General features: G+C 42.6%; 1 protein-coding gene across 1 annotated transcript; it reads left to right on the top strand.

Moving 5' to 3' along the window:
• The first annotated feature begins 1,788 nt into the window (after window positions 1–1,788).
• On the top strand, window positions 1,789–20,661 carry cacng1b (calcium channel, voltage-dependent, gamma subunit 1b). Its single transcript, XM_050068751.1, has 4 exons — window positions 1,789–2,029; window positions 15,919–15,993; window positions 19,881–20,018; window positions 20,429–20,661. Exons 1-4 carry the CDS (start codon window positions 1,789–1,791, stop codon window positions 20,659–20,661), a joined length of 687 nt encoding a protein of 228 aa, XP_049924708.1.
• The last annotated feature ends 621 nt before the right edge of the window (window positions 20,662–21,282 follow it).

Genomic DNA, 21,282 nt, shown 5'->3' with positions numbered 1-21,282 from the left:
AAACAACCGCTTTTGTTGCTACAAAGAGGACCGAAAATGTCCCAACCTCTTGTTAAAAAATACCTGCTTTTGTCGCTACAAACGTGACTGGAAATGTTTCAAACAAACAAACAAAATACTGACTTTTGTTGCTCAAACATACTTGGAAATGTTCTAAATCTTGTTACAAAACACCTGCATTTGTCACTACAAACATAGCTGGAAATGTCCGGACCCCTCGTTACAAAATACCTGCTTTTGTTGCTACAAAAACAGCTGGAAATGCCCCAAAGTTACATTGAAAAATAATTGTTTTATTTGTTACAAACACATCTAGAAATGTCAGCGCTCATGAAAACAACCAAATCTGTCACTACAAAAACAGCTGGAAATGTCCCAAACTCTCGTTACAAAATACCTGCTTTTGTTGTTACAAACATGACTGGAATTGTCCCAAAGTTACGTTGAAAAATAATTGCTTTATTTGTTACAAACACATCTAGAAATGTCAGCGCTCATGAAAACAACCACATCTGTCACTAAAAAAACAGCTGGAAATGTCCCAAACTCTTGTTAGATAAAATACCCGCCTTTATCGCTGCAAAAACTGCTAGAAATGCCCCAAATTTTAGTTAAAAAAATTACCATTTTTGTCTCTACAAACGCAACTAGAAATGCCCCACACTTTTGTTACAAAATACCTGCATTTGTCACTAAAAACAAGGCTAGAAATGTCCCGAATTCTTGTTCAAATACCTGCCTTTGAAGCTCCAAAATGTGTAAATATGTGTAAATGCCCCAAACTTCAATCGCTTTTGTTACTACAAACACAGCTGGAAATATCCCAAACTGTCATCACAAAATATCCACTTTTGTCGCACAAACACAACTGTAAATGTCCCAAAATACCTGCGTTCAAAGCTACAAAAACAGCTGGAAATGTCCTGACCTCTTGTGACAAAATACCTGCTTTTGTCACTAAAAACAAGGCTAGAAATGTCCCGACTTATTGTTAAAAAATACCCACTTTTGTCACTACAAATACAGCTGAATATCTCAAAACTACTTCATAGGTATGAAATGTACAAATGTATCATATTCATAGTTTGCAGAAACATACCATGGCAGCATTTTATTCTGGAGACTGGGCTGACTTATAACATTAGTATTTGGCATGGCAATTACATTTTGAATAGCACTGTTAAAACTTTCAGAAGTTTTCATTCTATGTTGTAGCTAAAAGCGCATGACCAGAACGCTCACAATCAATACACTGAGTCTAAACTCCAAATGAAGGTGATCTTGACCTCACTGATCTTGACCCGACTTTTGTCGACATCAAAATGGTCCATTAATGGGTGTAATAGGTGTAAGCACTCCTCATTTGATCTTCGTCTCGTAGCTGAATGGCCTCAGCTCACCAAAGGCAACTTGGGAGGGAGAGGAAGCGAGGAGAGAGGTAGAAACTAGGGCACTGTTATCTGGCCCCTTTTTACCAACCACCAGGCACAAGGCAGAGAAAGAGAAAGAAAGAGCTGTGGACAGGAGAGCAGGAGAGACGAGAGGACACCAGAAGTGTAGTGAAGCTGTAGACAAGACCGGGGAACCTCTGGAGTCAACATCCGACGTCAAGGATCTGAAGACAAACAAGGCAACCTCGACTCTCTTACGCAGTCTTTACGATCACACGCACTCCATCTGCACACACCAGCATTTCACTTACTCGTGTCACACGCACCAACACACGTGCAAACACAGGCACGCGCACGCACACACGTCCAGAACTTTGCACACACGTCGAGCAGCAGCATGTTTGAGGAGCAGGCCACCAAGGTCAAGATCACGTCCGTGGTGATTGTGGTGGGCATGTCGGCGATGCTGGCGGCAGTGGTGACTGACCACTGGGCCGTGCTCAGCCCCCGGGTGGAGAAGCTCAACGCTACGTGCGAGGCGGCCCACTTTGGCCTCTGGAGGCTCTGCAAGAAGACCATCTTCATCGTGGAGGAGGACCCTCAGGGCAAAGGCTGTGGCCCCATCAGCTTACCTGGAGGTATGCAGCCTTTTGTTCTAACTGTTGGCAAATGAAAACCTGCTGTTTGATGATTTTTGTGTTGCCGTACTTAGTGTAAAGGCTCATGTCAAGGTGAGAAATATTTTAAAATATTATGACTTCAGTCTGTGTTGTGTGGTTGCTGATTGACAGCTCTCCTGGCTTGAAATAATCCTGGATACATAGTCAAGAGGAGCATAGTGAGGAGTTTTTCTTTTGCCAGATTTAGAAATACAGAGACAGAAAAAAAACTGTTGTTGGAAAGTGGATGAGAACCTGTGAAGAAATATTTATACTGCAGCTCTGCTTATGTATCTGTGTAAACATGCAGGTCAAAGCAGACAAAAGCAACAGAAAGAAATGGATTTAACAACCTAATGGCGCTCTGTCTGCTGGCTTTCATATACTCCCTTTTTATCACAGTGAGAATGTAGCCTGAACTTTGATGTGTGTGGGTTTCATCCCTTCACAATTTTCAGTAATCTATGTATATATCCAGAAACAGGCGAAGCATACAGCATCTAATATTTCCATAAATCTGCGGACATCATCTTGGAGGCATTTTAAGGACAATCTTGGTGAAAGTAAAGAAGGAAAAGAGAGTCAATATTAGTCGGCCTTGTCTTCCACCCTCTTTGCCTCCATCTGTGTGCCTGCCCCTTCCCCTCTTCTCTCAGTCCTCTCACACACATATGTTGGCACGTGTATATATGTGTGTGTACACGGACACACACACACACACATCTTTGGACTGAATGTGTAACAGCTCTATGGCCAGCTTCTCACTGAAACCATCATTATCTTCCACAAAGGAAGCCTCTGAACAGACTGCCAATTAAGCACAGTCGAGCAGCTGAAGTCAAGTGCGTAATGGAAGAGCATCGCCACTGTAGTTCACAGTTAACATGACAAAAACACAAATCTGCTCTGTCTGAGCTGATGGACTCCCGATGGAGGATGAGAAATGAAGTTTATTTTACCTCACAGGAAGTGTAAGATAATTTGTCAGCATATTCTCCGACTTCTACATCTCTTATTCAGTCTGCCTCACAGTGTCACAGTGTCACAGCCGTCATTGCAGTCAGGTTGTCCAAGCAAGGTTTCCTTCAGTCTTTAATGTTCAGGAGGTTTTGACCAGAAACCGAATTATCCACAAAGGTCTCCTCCTTTTCATAAACAAACAGACCTCGTGATTAAAAGCAGTAAAAACACTCAATAAAGCAGTTTTACGCCGACACTGACGCTGTTTGGCTCGTCGGAGAGGGGCTGCTAGCCTAGCATCTGCTAATGTGTGCTCACCTTTTTTCTCTGATAACTTAAAATCCAGATGTTCAGGATGTTTTTTCCAGGAGCTGAATTATCCACAGAAGTCTCTTCCTCTTCAAAACAAACGGACCAGATTATTTAAAACAGTAAAAAGACTAAATAGAGCCTTTTCATGTTTCAAATTCTCTGACATTGTTTTGCATGTTGGAGACAGGCCGTTAGCGCAGCACCTGCTAATGTGTGCTCACCTTTTTACTCTGGTAACTTAAGATTCAGACATTCAGGAGGTTTTTAGCGGGAGCCGAATTATCGTCAGAGTTTTCCTCCTCTCCAAAACAAACGGACCCAGTGATTTAAACTGGTAAAACACTGAAAAAAGCAGTTTCACGTTAAAAATCAGTGTTTCTCTGACACTGTTTGGCGTAGCAGGGGCTGGAGCCGAGTTGCCGCTAACCTTTGCTCGGCTCGTTTCTCTGATAACTTCAGATTTAGATGCCTGATAACTGGATGAAAATCATTCATCCAGTTAAGTACATAGTTAAAAATGAACAAGATCTACAGACCAAAGTCCATTTATGACAGCTTCTGGCAGACAACCACAACCCTGACGCATGTGCAGAGGGCGTATGACCGCACTGATAGGTGCCAAATGACACAGACTGTCAAAATTGCAGATTTTTCTGGGTTTGGACATAGTTGGAAAACATTTGGGATAATTTAAATACACAGTTCATTCATTTTAATGTAGAAAAGTTACATATCATGTCTTTAAATGTAGTAATTTGTAGTAAAACTGTCACTTAATTACAAACTATAACAAAAAGAAACAGTAAAAAGGTGGAGAGGCTGCTTGGTGCAGAATCTGTGTCAGAAAGTGAAAAGGTGATCTTCAAACAAGTCCACTTTGGAAGTTGTTTCCCTTCCTTGCATAACATTGCAATGCAGTAAGTGATGCCTCAAAAACAATCAAAAACATTCTGTGTCGTATTCAAATGTCTGTGTCTCTGAAATAGCCTTGTAGCTTTAATTACAAGCCCGGTGTGAACAGAGCCAGCCCTGGGATAAACACTGTCTCTCTGGCCTCTGGCTGTGTGCGCTTGTGCCTCGCAGCCTAACAGAGAGATTTCACTCCGACTCTCTCATTGACTTCGCCTCTGGCTCTAGCACCTCAGGATCAGTACAGGCCTTAATGAAGTGTGGCTTCCCGCTCGAGCTCATGAGTTAGAGTACACCTGGGAGACTCGGGACGGATGAAGGAGATCGGGGGGGAGAAAACTGAAGTCTGAGTGGGTGGATAGAGGGCGGGCATGCCTCTGTTGACCGGGAAAGGAGGAGTGCTTTTATAGTATCCACAGAAGGAGGGGGGCTTTCAGTGAGGGGAGGTGAAGCTGGCAGAGAAAGAGATGTGACAGCTGCCTGTCATCCAAATGTAACACATCAAGGGCCTCCAGAGCACCTTCTTGGTGTAAAATGATGATGAGATTCCTATCTGTTAAAAACAGTAGTTGGAGATTATTTTCCCACATGGACAAGTCTCCTGTGTAGCTGACAGACTCGCAACTCAAATAAGACGAACAATTGAGTTCTAACCTCCTCAACCTGACAGCAGCAGTGAAACAGTGTCAGAATATCGGCGTCGAATCCAAACCGCCACTGCAATACTCGACACGATCTGGAACCGATGGGAATGACAAGGAGAGCGAAGACAGACTGAACTTGTCGGCGGCTCACCTGTCGTGCTTCCAGCAGTAAAGTTCAGTCCTCAGTCTGCTGCCACCTGTGTGCCCCAAGAAATATCAGCTGTTCTAACAGAGGCCCTCTTGATTACATTCTCCCAACAGTGGTGTGTCTAAACCTGGCTTATGAAGGAAAATGACTCATTCTCTCATATTACCTGAAAGAGGTCTGGGGATTTGGCACGAAGCTGTGTGGCTCTGCCATTTGCTCCCACGCCAGACACAAGGGTTTTAGTTATACAAGCCCATCTGTCCCCATTTGTGGCCCGGGTGCCATCAGGAAATGGATCCATAAGTGTGGTGGTGTGTCACTAGTCCTCTGTGCTGTCTTTATGCATAATGTCAAGATGACATTGGGTGAGATTAGAGCTGCAACGATTATCGAGTAGTTTTCAATGATTGAATTAATCACCACCTACTTTGATCATGAATTTATTAGTGATTTCTTAAGAAAAATGTTTAAATTCTCTGAATCCAGCTTCTTAAATGTGACTTTTTTCTTGTTTCTTTACTCCGTAAAACTGAATATCTTTGGGTTGTGGACAGAACGAGACATTTGAGGATGTCATCTTGGACCTTTGGGAAACACTGATTAACATTTTTCACCATTTTCTAACATTTTATAAACCAAACAATGAATCATTTAATCGACAAAATAATCAGCAGATTAATCAACAATGAAAACAACCATTAGTCACAGCCCTAGGAGAGATGCTGATTGACCAATTTCCAGCTGAGTTTCAGTGACTGTCCTCACCAGGCGAGCCTGATTGTCCTCCTTCAGCGGCCAAGAAAAAGCGTACAGTTTTCGTCTCAACAGGTGCTTTCTCTACTGGCACCCAGTTGCTCAATCTGGCTGATGTAGTTTGACAGCAGAAAGGACCACAGAGAAAAAGAGCCACTCTCTGGCTTCAGCCGCTCTGCAGCTCTCTCCTTGATAGAGTGCTATCAGCTCTGGCAACACGGCTGAGTACTGAGGGCTTGGCTGGATTGCACATTTGGAGTGTAATTTCACATGTATGATAGCGTTTCAGATGTGATAAATTCACAAGCGCGCGCGTGTGTGTGTGTGTGTGTGTGTGTGTTTTTGCAAGATACTTTTTGCACTTAAGCAAGCCAGCCTCAGGCGGCAACATTAAAGGAATACTTCACCTGCAAAATGATCATTTGGATATCAATTACTCACCTTGGTGTTACATTTAATGCTGCACGGTTTGCACGGTTAACAAAGAATCCAATATGAAGAAAATTCTTGATGAATTGAAGTATAAGGGGTCATCTGTTTACAAACTCGCACACACCTTGTGCAGTATAATCCAAGTCTCATTTATGTGGTTGTGTGCTCAGTGCTTCCCAATCACATGCATTTTAGCTAAAACCCTAAGTACAAGTAGAGTGCCTAGGAAAGTGTGTGAGCAGAGTTAAAATGCATGTGCTTGCCCAGGCGCAGGCTGTATACCCCTAAAAAGTACTGCATGTATATAACCCACATAACCTGGAAGGCTGCAATCATGTGACCACTCGCACTAACGGGAGTAAGGAAGGAAATAATATAAAAGCGATGTAACCACTGCTGACCCAGGTGAGAGTGGACTCAAATGCACAACTCTGGAGACAACTTGGGTGAAATAACAGTCTTTACTGATCAACAGGTAGGTTCAGTACACAGAAGGACTAGTGGAGGCAAACAAATCCAATAGGGATGAGGCAGAGGCAGAGTCAATCAACAGGCTGGATAAAAAAAAAAGGTGATCTGGCACCAAGAGAAAACAAGACACATTAAACACTGTGGTGAGGGGAAGGATAACGAGACACAGGTGAGGCTAATCAGGGCGGGGCAGACAATCAGACACAGGTGAAGTCATCAAAAGGGAGGGAAAACACACAGGGGCAGGATGTGAAGTGATCTGAAATGAGAGGAGGTGTGTCGTTGCAGATTCTCAGTCATCCAGGTCATGGTAATCACAAGTGCTATAGCTATATCTTAGGCAACTGGACTTGCTTGAGTTTCTTGAAGACGTTTCGCCTCTCATCCAAGAGGCTTCTTCAGTCCAAAACTGTAGAAGCTTTGAGTTATCTGAAGGTATGCTGTCATGGTGTTTCTTTTCCTAAACCTAACCCATGTTACTTTACTTGCCTAAACCTCAGCCACATAACTTCACATTACAGTACATAACATCATTTGTAGGGTGCTAATTTGTCAGCTATCCTACGAACCATTGTATGAGGATATGTTGCCAGGCCTGCTGATCGTAAGTGTGGGTAAGGTTATAGCAAAATGCATGTGTTTGGGAAGTGCTGAGCATACGACTGGATAGAAGAGCTTATGCTTGTTGGGTATAAGCCAGCAGTATGTTCACTGGGTTAGTTTAGCAGCTATGCTAATGCTAGTTTGCTAACTAGCTAATTTGCAGTCGTCATTTCCAGTGAGTGCACAACAGCAGTGTTTGGTTTGAGACAACACTACCTTATCGAAATTTGCGCACTACACCAATGAGTACATAGTGCACATAGTATACTACATAGAAATGTACTAACAGAAGTATATGATTTGAGACACAGCGTTAGATTACACTGAATGTGTTTTGCTGTTGTTAAAGATGGCCTCCTATTACTCCAATTCATCAAGAATTGTCTCAGTTTTTGGGTTCTACCTTCACCTTGGAGGCATGCTTGGTTTGAACCCAGGGTGGGGGAGCCCTTCTGTGCCGAGTTTGCATGTTCTCCAGCTTCCTCCCACAGTCCAAAGACATGCAGGTTAATTTGTGACTCTAAATTGTCCGTAGGTGTGAATGTGAGTGTGAATGGTTGTCTGTTTTTATGTGTCAGCCCTGTGATAGTCTGGTGACCTGTCCAGGGTGTACCCTGCCTCTCGCCCAGTGTCAGCTGGGATAGGCTCCAGCCTCTCCACGACCCCTAATAGGATAAGCGCTTACGGGAAATGAATGAATTAATGAATGAACGGGGTTAGTAACTTGTATATTAATGGTCATTTTGTGAGTGAAGTATGCCTTTAACACCTCATGATGATGGAGTGATAGATTTTATATCCCAGTATTTGACGTACAATAGCAGTGAATAGTTCTGAACAAATATTTAGATCGTTCTGGCACAATTAGCAACAAGTCAGTGGTGCAAAAATACACTCAGCATTTACTCTTACTGCTGCAGGTTCAGAGGTCAAAGAGATCTCTCATACTGTTTTTGATGGGTCTGCATAACTAGCCACTGAGTTCAGAGCCTAATGGAGTGGCTGACTAACAACAACACACCAGCATTACTTTATCTGCTTCTCCATTTAGTGTGCGTCGTCGGTCGAGTGTTTAGCACATAAGCAAAGCACGGTTGTGTAAAAAAAAAAAAAAAAAAAAGCCCGAGTTGATCGAGAGTGCACCATAACAGATTACATCCTTGATGAACAATATACCCAAGCAGCGGTGATTGGACTTAATAACATGCATTTGCATTTTCCCAAACAGAGGGGGAGTTAGTCGTCAAGAGGCGTGTACACAAACACTTTTTTCATATAGGCACAATTACACTGCTTTTGCTGAAGGGCTTGCATAACAACGGCAGCAAAGCGGTGAACCCAAATGACTTTTGAAATTAGCTTCCCACAAATGACGCATGACAGCTTGAGTGCTGTAAAAATCAAACGAACCCTTTATGGATCACATCGCGCTGCTCGGATGGGAAATAAAAAGCGTAAATGGTGCTTTTGTGTGTATGTGTGTGTTCCTACACATAAGTGTGCGAAGAACAAGGAGAGGAGTTTAATATCAGAGATGTTTTTAGAGCTTCTGAGTGGTCAACTTTGGTAATATTTCCAACAGCGGAAAGAAATTAGCACTTTTACTTTGAAATAAAACGTCCTCCTCCTCTGCTTCTTTCAGTGACACAATGCCTGTCTGGCGCCCCCAATTCATACCCTCGAAAACACCGGTGTCACCTTGAGCCACCATTTTCACTTTCTAGGCACCCAGTCATTTTCCTTTCTAGCTCCGGGTGCAGAGCCAAAACTGTGGAGGTGTGGCGCTGATTTGGCATTCAGAAAAACAGGTGCAAGGTTCAGAATTTGAATGAGTCACTCCCCATTATGTAAATTTGAGAAATATAAAAGGAATTACACATTCAGAGATTACATTAGTTACAGAGTGAGATGCTCGGATGTAGTTTGTAGGGACTATGGTGATGACAAACTTTAATGTTTTGAATTTCATAATAAAGGACACACACATACGCACATGCACGTACTCACAAGGGCCGTGAGGACTCTCCTGTGCTGCTGCGTCCCAGTTATCAGACCTCCTAGTGGAATAGCCATTCAAATACCATCACTACCACCACCACCCATCCTATTCACATTGACCCAGAATTAGTCGGTCATTCTGGGTGGCTAGAAAAAGAACAGCCCCCCCCTCCCCCATCGCCTGATAAACTCATCTTCTTTAAGAGTCCTGCAAAAGATACAGAAGCTATTTTCGAGACCAAATACAAATTGTGATTATAGGTAAAAACCTATAGAAAGCTGTCAAAAAAATCCACAAAAATACTAAACTGAGAGAAGAATGGAAGACAAAGCTGAGGTGGAAGACAAAGACAGGTTTAATGAGTGGTGGGAGGACGGAGAAGAAAGTACGGGTGCAGGAGAAGCCGCACATCCCAGAGATTAAGGTGGTAGCAAAGTTTAATGGAAAGATGCAAAACCAAAATGACAAGCGATGCTTCGTTTTAATCACTCTCCCACTGGAACTAAATCTCCCCATTAGCCTGGCTGCAAGGTCAATGACACGGACCCAGATGTTCTCCTCCTCACTGGATGTTCACCATCTAAAGTTACAAGGCAGATTTGTTTTTAAAGTGGAAGTAGATGAGTTTTTTTCTTTATCTTAACATTATTGAATAAATGTTCATCTCACAGTGTAATGGCTATAGAATGATGTCATCATTGTTGTTTCACCTGGCTCTCTATGAGGCTAACTTTCACCATGCAACTCTGTCTACCAGCAGGTGTGATCTCCAAAGGAAAATGAAAGCTCGATATTTAGAGCACAAAGAAAGTGTGTCAGCTATTGCACAACCAAACCAGCAAGAAGACAGCCCTTATGTTTCCCTGGTAGCTATCAGTAGCTATCCCCAGTTGCCAAAGAGTATCAGTGTAAGTTATTTGCAGTTACTATCCCCAGTAGCAGAAATGGTGGACAGTGGAACAACTGACGTAACTGTGGAAAAGAAATGCAGTGTATCCTGTATTGCTGGTACTTGTAAACCTCTGAGGAAAATGGAAAATGATCTGGTTGTCACTGTGACAGCTGTGCCAACAATGATACCTCTTGGAAGTTGAAAAGTTGTCTGTTTCCAACTTTTTGTGGGCAGAGTGTTTTACTTTAACAAAATCTGAATGTAGGTACACTTGATGTATCTTAGCAAACACTACCAGTAAAGCCAGTATAATGTGTCATAAACACAAAACTTGGCAAAAAAAAGTTGAAGTTTTCTAAATTTTTGGCTCAGCATAATGAGTCAGGCACAAAGAAGAAGCAAAGCGATTAAATGATTGGGATGAATCACATCTGTGCGATCACTCTTCCAGCCTTCTGTCTGTTTAAGCCAAAGTAAAGTACTGAAAAACTTCTCCTGACTGCCCATTTGGAAGAAGCTATTCCTGTCATTTGGCTTGATTTAGGTTATGAATTTGCACCTGTATTTGTTGTGTGCACTATTTGCCAGTTTGGAATGAATCAAAATGTTGAACACAAATCATACCCATCACAATAAAATGAGCCTAATTGCTAAATGACACGCCTGATGAGTGGTGGTCTAATTGTGCCTGAGCAACCATAGCCAGAAATGACAGCCCCATCAAGCTGTGGATTTCTCAAAAAAAGATTTTTAGGGTAAATTGGACCACCGTTATTATTACAAAGTGCATACCTGCCATGCTAGAATGGAAAAGTTGTTCAATAAATGCCACTGGCATTGGCACTGTACATTTCAGCAAACCATGCTACATTTGTACATTTAATATGTAGCTAATATGTTGGAAGTTGACATTTCTTTACATTTCAATGCTGATTTTTTTTGGTGTGATTACACTGTGGTTAGCATGTGGTTAGGTTTAGGCATGAAGACCACCTGGTTAGGGTTAGGAAAGGGTTATGGTTGGGTTTGGGTTTTAATAAGGCTGCACCGGGCTGCTGATTTGGTGTGTGTGATATGGAAGGAGAGAAATGGTGATGTGGAATAGTTTTGCTCCTCTGCTTGGAGGACCAGGGTTTGATTCCCAAGCAAACGGTAGACCACAGAACCTAAGGACAGAAGAAGCGGCATGCCCAGTTTTATTTCTGAGTGGGTGGTGGCTGTTTGATGGGGTGACTGAGGGGGCGGGGTCCAGGTCGAATCTGTGGTTACGGTGGGGGTAATATTAGATGGTGATGTTTTGTTATGGTAGAGCTGTGGTGAGCACTCAAACAGAGCATTCAAAATGAGAGGCTTCGCCATGGGAGATTGGGGTTCAAGTCCCGGTCCCGGCTGCATCAGTCCCCGGACCTGTGGGCCCCCCAGGCAACATCCAAGCACATAAGAAAATACCTGGCTGAAAATACCTGATTTGGTCGTTACAAACATGCCTGCTTTTTTCACTATAATATCAATGTGGGTCTTGAACAGTTGTCCGCTGCTTGCCAGCAGTCTCGCCGAGGACTAACGCATTGCACCATGTGGATTAGAATATCAGCTCATATATCTGTAATCTTAACCACGCCACTTTAGAAACATTGATATGATATGTATGAAATATATAAATGTTACGGATCTGTGGTTTGCAGAAATGTACATTTTATTCTGGCAACTGGGCTGAAACTTGAGAGCTTTAACAATAGTAACTAAGGGGAGGGTGGGGCTAAGCAAAGGGTCACTTACTCAACTTAAGAAAATCTGACACTCTCTTGCTCTCATTTTCTCTCTCAGCTCTCTACATCATCCTTTTTAATTCATCAGGATCAGCAGATAACTAGAGGCTCAGGCTTTTGAAGCCTCTTTTGTATAAACCAAAGGTCTTTTCTATCTTGTCTTTATGTGGCGGGCAGATAATAGTCCTAATAGAAACTAGAGTAAATCTTACAGCTACACCCAAACACATATTAGCTTAGACTAGCTTAGCCCCAGAGGTAAATACAGCTAATGACAGACGACTAATGAAAATAATATATTTGCAGATCCAGGCTGCTCTGTGTCGACCCCGCCTCCGATTCCCCTCGCCGCCAGCCTGTCCATCCCCTTAATCACACACATGCAGCCATATGCATGCACACACTCCTCTTGATATGCCTTTACATGGGTAAATAGACAGGACTAGCCAAGACCTGCAGCAGCCTGTTGCTAGGTTACCTCTTTAGTGATTCCTTCTCATCCTGGGTAACAAACAGCTCCTCTGTTGCCTGGTGCACACACACACACACACACACACACACAGCATGTGCACACACAAACATTGTCCATCTCTGTGTGGACCGAGAGAGCACCTGTCTGCTTTATGGGTTTAATTTCAGCAAGAGAAGACGGCGAGTGGAGGAAAAAGGGGACACTCACTTGGCCTTTACGTCCTCCCTGCCGCTCCCTCTCAGCCCAGCTGTCCTTAGAGACTGCAAACAGATAGATGGATGTGTGTTTGTGCAATGACTGCACTCAGACATCTTTTTTTTCTATATGAGGCTATATTGCAGATGGAGGTCAAAGGACCAGAGTTTGTGTGAGCGAAGTGCAGAAATGTATCATTTCTGTGTAGAAATGCTGATTTCTTAGACGTTAACTCAGCCAACATGAAGGAGAGTGAAGGATCTGAGTTGAAGACTTTTTATTTTAGGAAGACAGCGAGTCACACAACACTGCTGTGATTTGGGGGTGGTGTTCAATGTGCATCGGATCAAACAGCCAGAGAGGAACTGCTACAGCTGATTATCTGCCCATTTAGAAATGACACAGATATGCTATTTCATGCTCAGATAACACATAGCACACAGTCTATACTTTGTTTTCTGGCACAATAAGTACCAAAGAATGTTATTCAAACAAAGAGGCACAGTTTCTAGTCACTCGGCTTGTCTCACAGTTGTTTAAGTTCAAGTTTACTGTGTAAACAAGTTATACTTAAATGCTTGTGCTCAGTGGCACTTTCCGGACAACAACAAATAAATAACAATACCTACAATATACAGCACAAAAAGTCTACAAGCAACAAAGTGCAACAATGTGCATTGTGTACGAATGCGTCAACTGCTAAGCGACCTGACAGCCCGAGGAATGAAGCTGTTGCTGAGATAGTTGGTGTGGGATTTGATGCTATGATAGTGTGTTTTTTTTTCATGGTCGGACTGAGAATAGAGCATGAGCGGAATGTCAGGTATGCTTAAGGATGTTTTGGGCTGTCCTTTGAGCCCAGTCTCACTCTGAAGTCTTCGAAATCCAGCGCTTGGGCAGTGACTTGCAGCATCAGAAACCAAGGAAAAAGGTGTCCTTCAAGTCAGCATGATACGCGGCTGGTTGCCGTTTTTGTTAAATGGTGCCTGGCTGCGTCAGGGGGAAACACGGCAGGACATGGATGAAAGTTAGGGTAGCGAAAGTCCGACTGGGGCGGGCTGGAGGTGGTGGTGGATGGGTCCAACAAACACCAACTTTCACCCGAGAGAGCGGTGTTCACATCACATAAGATTATAAAGCCAAACCCTGTTCTTTATTCCTAAACCTAACCACGTGTGTTTGTTGTTGAAGGGAAAAAAACGTCAAATTGCGGTGTTGTACTGACGTAGTGCGTCTATCTTTAAAGAGCCTGTATGTAAATAGTAAATTTCCAGTGAAAATGGAAGTGTGTTTTGAAAGAAGATGATGCATGTAACAGGCAGAACTTGACACGGTGTCCTAGAACGTCAACAACCAACATGTCGTGTGTGGACGTGGAAAGTCCATGACCAAACGCCGATATGTGACAAGATCAGAGTGAGAATGTGTTGTTCCTTTGCAACGAGTGGTGTAAATCTTATGAAGCTGAGGTAGTTCTGTGCCAATGAAATTGAATTGTAAGGTTATAAATGTTTTTTTAAAACACCATTTTTTAATTCTTGAAATTTAGTTTGGTCAAAAATATACTGTTTCTAGACGTGTAAGATTTGTAAAGATCAAAACTTTTAGCCTATAATGATCAAAAAACTTTGCCAGCTGAAAGTAAGTAACTTACTGGATACATGTAAAACAACTATTTACAAGGCTAGTAGCAACACACAAAGCCAGAATTCCAGACTGAAATATATAATTAAGTCATGGCATGTAATAATGCTTTTTTGCTAGATGCATGTGTCATGACCCGTCTTGCTACTGGAGTACATGTTTATCTGTCATCCCTGTGTGTCCTATTTTATTTTGGTAACCATTATCTCATCTCGATTTAGATCCCACAACTTGTCAATCGTCCCTCCTTTGTGACTGCTCGCCCCGCTCTAATGTGTTTCACCTGTGTCTCATTGTCTCCCTTGTCTAGTCCTTGTCCTCCCCTCCTTTGTTGCAAGAATGTTTCAATCTTTGTGTGAAAGTTCCAGCATTTCCTAGTGTTTCCTGTGAGTGTATGTTTGAGCAGTTTTGCCTTTTGACCTATTGATTCGGATACCTTTGCCTGTGTGATTGATCACACGTGTTAACCTGAGCCTGATTTAAAAACACTGAACTTTTGTCCGACCGTGTGTCCTAATACCCATACCACTATACTATGTAGCAGGGATGCTAAACTTGCTTTGCCCGGGGGCCATTTTTGCAAAACAAAAGGAGGCCAGGGGCCAGTGGCAGCAGCCCCACACAGGTCAGGTGTCCACAGTGGTATTTGAAGAAATTGAGGATAGTCGGGGCTTAGCCTGCACCTCTGTCTGTCCTCCCCTGAAACTGTTTTTTAAAACAAACTCTAATTTGAATCTTTTTTATGCACTCTGGTGCATTATTTGCATAACAAGTATAAGACAGTGCAAGTAAAAACAGTCTGAATCCTTGAATTTTTATTGTAAATTCAAATATAGTTTAGGGGCCACCTATCAGTATCACTGCAATATAGTATGCCAGAAAAAGATTTAGTATATTAATATACTATATTAATTGTTTAGTAATATATAATAAATCATCAAATGGCATACGTATTAAATGGGGTGTATCTTTCTTTGTGTCCTAACAACGTCAATATATGACGATAACACAATGATAACACTATTCAGTTATTCTTTTAAAGTGTATGTACACAGTGTGCATTCAGCAGCTTTATACATCCTAAAGACTGAAAATAATAAGTCAACTAAGTCTAAAAATAATAAACCAGTGTTGACTTACATGGGACTTAACCCCCAGTCTCCTGTGTGAAAGTCCTGTGCTTCCACCATGTCTTACTCCCTCTGTGGACTATGTTGCTCTTTACACTACGTCACCTGACTTTCTGCGAGTTTTTCTTACAGATGTACCACTTTAATATCAGAAAATATCTGAGACTGGCGAGTACGAGCCCTAACCATGACCTCTTTGCCCTAATCCAACTGCTTCCGACCTCTACGCGTCAACATGACGTGTACTAGCCAATCACATCACACCGTGGGATCCATAATAAGGTGTTGTGGAGCTGGATCGCTGACTATTCTCACCTGGGTGCAAATAGACACTCTGTACTTTTTATATATATCTCTGTGTGTCTCATTAACGCATGTGTCAATGGGACCGGTTACATTGATTGGTATTGCAGACACACAGGGCGACGGATACAACCTGAGCCACCTGTTCTCTCCCCCTCATGTTTCATCTCCTTGTTTCTCTCTCGCCCCCTCTTTCTCATCCTCCTCACTCTCTCCCTGTCTTACTCCGCAGCGAAAAACTGCTCCTACTTCAAACACTTTACCTCGGGGGAAGAAGCTGAAGTTTTTGAAGTGAAGACCCAAAAAGGTGGGTGCCTCCTCACCGCCACCTTGACTACATATTACAACAGATCCTGTTTTTTTTCATACCCAACAGCCTGTTAAAGAATGTGTACAGTAAACCAGGGAAACACATGGATATATGCTTAGATATCGTAGTTTATCCCATGTAAGACCCCTACAGACACTGCAACCTGGTGTTCTACACACAAGTAATGTTCAATAGCAAAAAGGCTTTGTAGGAAATGCTTATGCAGCCTGGGTTTTTCTTTTCAATATACCAAGGAAACGTTTGAACACAAACTCATTTACACGCATACAGTGCTTCATGTAAGATAAGAACGAAATCTGATCCAACATCCTCTGATTTTAATCTTCTCCTCCTCTGCCATTTTCAAAGTAAACATATTTCCAGGAAACCGCTCCTCTGTTGGCTCCATGTTGGCGAGCTGATTCTTTCAGCCTCTGATTAGATCCAGAAAAACACGCAGGGAAGCGTGTGGGACACAGCTAGATACTCATGAAGGCAGGAAATTACACAACATTGTCAAAGTATTAGATAAATTGAGGTAGATGTACAGTACACTGTCGAGAAATCAGTGAAGACACGTTAAGAATTTAAAATTCACAGTGTTTCATACATGGTAGAAAATTAACAGGGTCATACATTTATTTTAGTGCAGGATACAAAGAATTACGGACAAACATCAATTCAACAGATGCAGCTTTTACACTGTAACTGTACATACACTTGGATGTATTACTGAATGGGCCTTACAGTAGGGTTGTGGACCAAACAAGATATTTGACAACGTCATCTTGAGCTTTGGGATACACTGGTCAACCTTTTTCATCATTTTCTGACATATTGTAAAGCAAACAACATATGGATTTATCGAGACAAATAATCAACAGATTAATTGACAGTGTTGCAGCCCTTAAAATTTTACTTAAATTATAATGTGCCAACCAGGAAGGAAATCGATGACCACAAAGAAATGCAAAGGAACTACAAAGAGACACAAAAAAACACTAATGCGGGCAAAACAGCCACAAAGAGATGCAAAAGGACCAAAAAAGGTACAAATTGCCTCAATAAGACACACAAAATTACCACAAAGACACACCCAGCCACACATAGATGCATGCTGACTACAAAGAGATGCAAAACAACAACAAAAATGAGGAAGAACAGCCATAGTCTGGACCCAGGGGCCTGTTGTTAGCCCATCAATCAACAGGCTCCAAAGAGCCAAGACAAGGACACTGGGAAACAAAAGGCTGGAGACACACAAGAACATAAGATGAGCTGGCACCCAGAAAAAACAAGACACACGAACATAAGATGAGCTGGCACCCAGAAAAAACAAGACACACACTTAGAGGCCGTTTACACGTACACAGTGATTTTGATAAACGGAGACATCTTCCTTCGTTTGTGCCCTTCGTTTACACGCAAACGGAGATTCCTCCTCTGAAAACGAGTCTTTCTAAAAACTCCGGCCAGAGTGGAGATTTTGGAAAACTCCGGTTGCGTGTTTGCATGTAAACTGAGATAAACGGAGATAAACGGAGTTACAGGCAGCCGACGTCACAGTATGCGCCGGAACTTGTGCCTGTGTCAAAAGTGCGACCTATGTTGCTATGGTGACAATGGATACATGGAAGGCTTGAGCTTCTCGTTACACTGCCACCTACAGGTTTGGCATGCTCTTGCGTATGTATACACGGGTAAGTGTAAACAAAGATCTTTTTGAAAACGGAGACGGTGAAATGTCCGTTTATGAAAATAGCCGGCAACGTGTAAACGGCCTCTAAATACTCTGGTGGGGAGAAGGATAACGAGACACAGGTGAGGCTAATCAGGGCGGGACAGACAATCAGACACAGGTGAAGTCATCAGAAGGGAGGGAAAACACACAAGTGATCTGACACGAGAGGAGATGTGAGTTTCACAGTAAAACAGGAAACAACATAAATCAATGAAATAAAAACACTAATAAATTAGAGGTTCAGTGTGTAAGATTCAGGGGGATTTAGTGGCATCTAATAAATGAGGATGGCAGATTGCAACCAGCTGAAACTTCTCCCAGTGAGAATTCATGCAGTGTTCATTGTTCAGGAGGTTTTCACTGGGAGCTGAATTATCCACAGAGGTCTCCGCTTCTCCACAACAAGTGCACCCAGTGACTAAAAGCTGTAAAAGCACTGAATAAAGCAGTGTCACATTACAAATCAGTGTTTTTCCTATGCTGCTCATTGCAGATGGCCTGCTAAATATGGTGGCCAACACAAAAATGGAAAACATGAATGACCCTATCTAGAGCCAGTGTTTGGTTTGTCCATTCTGGGCTACTGTAGAAACATGGCAGTGCAACATGGTGATCTCTATAAATGAGGACCCACTCCCTATGTAGATATAAACGGTTCATTCTAATGCAACGAAAACACGATTGTTGTTATCAGGTGATTATACTCTAAAGAAAACATACTTATATTATCTTCTATCTCTGCCAACATATCCTCCCAAATTCCACACTGGACCTTTAAGTGTCATGATATTAAGCAAAACAAGTGGAAAATATGTAGAGCTGCCCTTGACTAGGAACTTTCCGAGTCAACCAATAGTCGTCATTTAGGGTCATTAGTCGACTAGTCGCCCGCATGTTTACGATATTAATTTAATTATTACATTATATATTGTGGGCGGGGCAACACAACGGTTTGAGTTGAAGGTGTGAGAAAGAATAGTATCAGTAACATTGTTAACACTGTGCTACATTACAGAGAAATACAAAACCGTACTAATGAACCTTCATTAATATAGGCCTATATTTTATCTACAAGTGCACGTCACACACTGAGCGAGCCGCCTGTTAATGACGCTGTGGGCTAATGGGCATGTAGCTACTTCCATGTTTCAGATGATACGTCATGTTTGTAGTCGACCAATGAAGATGAGTTTATATATCACCTTGGGTTCGTCCTTCACCTTCTCAAAATGATCCCACACTTTGGATTTCCTGCCCGACATGTTATTAACTAGCCTGTGGAATAACCGCAGGTACCAGCCCTGGAAATTAACCTGACTCCTAATAGAGTATCACTTTTTTTTTCTGCGACTAAGCAACCAATGAAATCTCGCCAACTCGACTACTGTTTGATTGACTATTAGCGGGCAGCCCTGAAAATGTATAAAAGTCGAAAGAGAGGCACAGTTTTATGTAGCAGCAGAAAATACAAGAAAAGCCTGAAAATCTGTTGATGCTACATGACACAAATTGCAGTAGTGACCAGGGGTGAACACAACATGCACAAGTGAAACACATAAAGGACAATGACACACATGCACGCTAACACAGACCAACAGCCCTCACACCGACAGCGTAAGGTTATTTTACACGTGGTGTTTCTCCTCAGTCGGGGTGCTGAAACAGAATAGGATGCTCCGAGGATCATTTCTGTCACAGTTGGAGTGTTACATAGAAGGAAAGACTAGATTATCTTTATCTGACAAACAGACGGGAGGGGAGGCGGGTGGGAAGAGAGAGATGTTCTAATCATCCTGTTATAAGCCCGCAGCATCTTATCTGTCATGCAAATGGCATTATTGCCACTTTGGAGAAATGACTGTTGTTTTTAAAGTGAGGCTAATTTAAAGGCTAATTATCTGTGTCATAACTCGCCTGAGTGCAGTATTGAAACAATTATTATGGAAACGAGACTGCAACCTCCCCTTCTGCTCCTACCCACTCTCTCAATTTTTAATCGCTGGCTGCCACTCCGCCGTCTCCCTTCCCTCAATCTCTCACTCGCGCTCGCCTCCTGACTGTTCCTCTTTCTGTGTCTTCTCGCTCCCGCTTTGTTCCCTAATACTGTCTTTGTTTCTCATTTCTTGTCTCCTGTCTTTATCAGAGTACAACATCTCAGCGGCTGCTATCGCTATCTTCAGTCTGTTCTTCATGATCCTGGGCACCCTCTGTGTCATCTTCTCTTTCGGGAAGGGACGGGACTACCTGCTCCGGCCTGCTGGGATGTTTTTCGCCTTCGCAGGTCAGACGTGGCAGATAATGTGAATCACAGATCAGGCTCTGTCTGCTGCTCTTGTCTCTTTGTGTTACAGCTCGACTCGAAGTGAGGTGTGTCAGAGTTGTCGTCACGAGCACCTTTTCCTGATGAATATTACTTATGCAGCTAATTAAACAGTGTTGACAAAGCCAATTTGTCAAGGTGGCAAGTGGTGATGGAGCCGATGCAGCTCTGGGGTGACATTTCAAAATATTTTAATAGTGTTAAATTAACTCTGAGGGGTGTTAACTTCATCTAGCAGTGCATTTATTGTTACCAAGTTAGAATAAAACTGACACTCTTGCCGTGTGAATGTGGAACTGTGACAGCATTTGATTAAACAGTGATGACATCTGCTTTTAATAGCAACCCATTCTCTCTGTTTTGGCACGCAGGCCTCTGTATCATCATTTCGGTTGAGGTAATGCGCCAATCTGTCAGGCGCATGATCGACAGTGATGAGACCATCTGGATTGAATACCACTACTCCTGGTCCTTTACCTGCGCCTGCGCCTCCTTCACCCTGCTTATCCTCAGCGGAGGCGCCCTGCTCCTCATCTCCATGCCCCACATGCCACGTAACCCCTGGGAGACCTGCATGGACGCTGAGCCTGACACCTTAGATTAGCCACAGGTGATGCAATGTCTCAGATCTTGATTGAAATGACAAAAAACACAAGTGGTTTTACATCTTTTAGCCCTTTAACTACATATCATATCCCACGTATTTATCATTACTGCAAGCTATTTTCCAGAGCATTAAAACATTTTTCCCATCCTCCATGTCCATTGATTTCAGTTTATGTTAGTAAAATATTAAAATCAACTTGGAGAGATTTGTGATAGATAACCAGCCACAGCAAAAACAATGAAGCCCATGTTGTCTTCACAGGATAAAGCAGCCAGGAACAGGAATTGTTTTGAAAGCACTCAGCCCGGTCCCCAGAATAAAATGCTGGTATTGTATGTTTCTACAAACAACAGTTACATTTGCGCGTTAAACTGGAGCCAACAAAGACAGGACTCAGACGCAAGACTCAAAAACACATCGTCTTTTTACTGCAATCAGTCCAAAAACACAAAGGTATCCAAAGGCAGTGGGCTTAAACAGGGTTAAACATGCAAAAATCTGTCCAAATCCAAGAGAACACTTGGGAAAAATAGCCAGAACACACACTCAAACAAATGAGAATGAACTGGCAACAGACACAGGGTAGCACAAGGAGTAAATACACAAGGGAGGAGGGGT

This window comes from Epinephelus moara, chromosome 18 (assembly GCF_006386435.1).
Source record: "Epinephelus moara isolate mb chromosome 18, YSFRI_EMoa_1.0, whole genome shotgun sequence".
NCBI classification, from domain to species: Eukaryota; Metazoa; Chordata; class Actinopteri; order Perciformes; family Serranidae; genus Epinephelus; species Epinephelus moara.
This window is presented reverse-complemented; position numbering and strand designations above follow the sequence as displayed.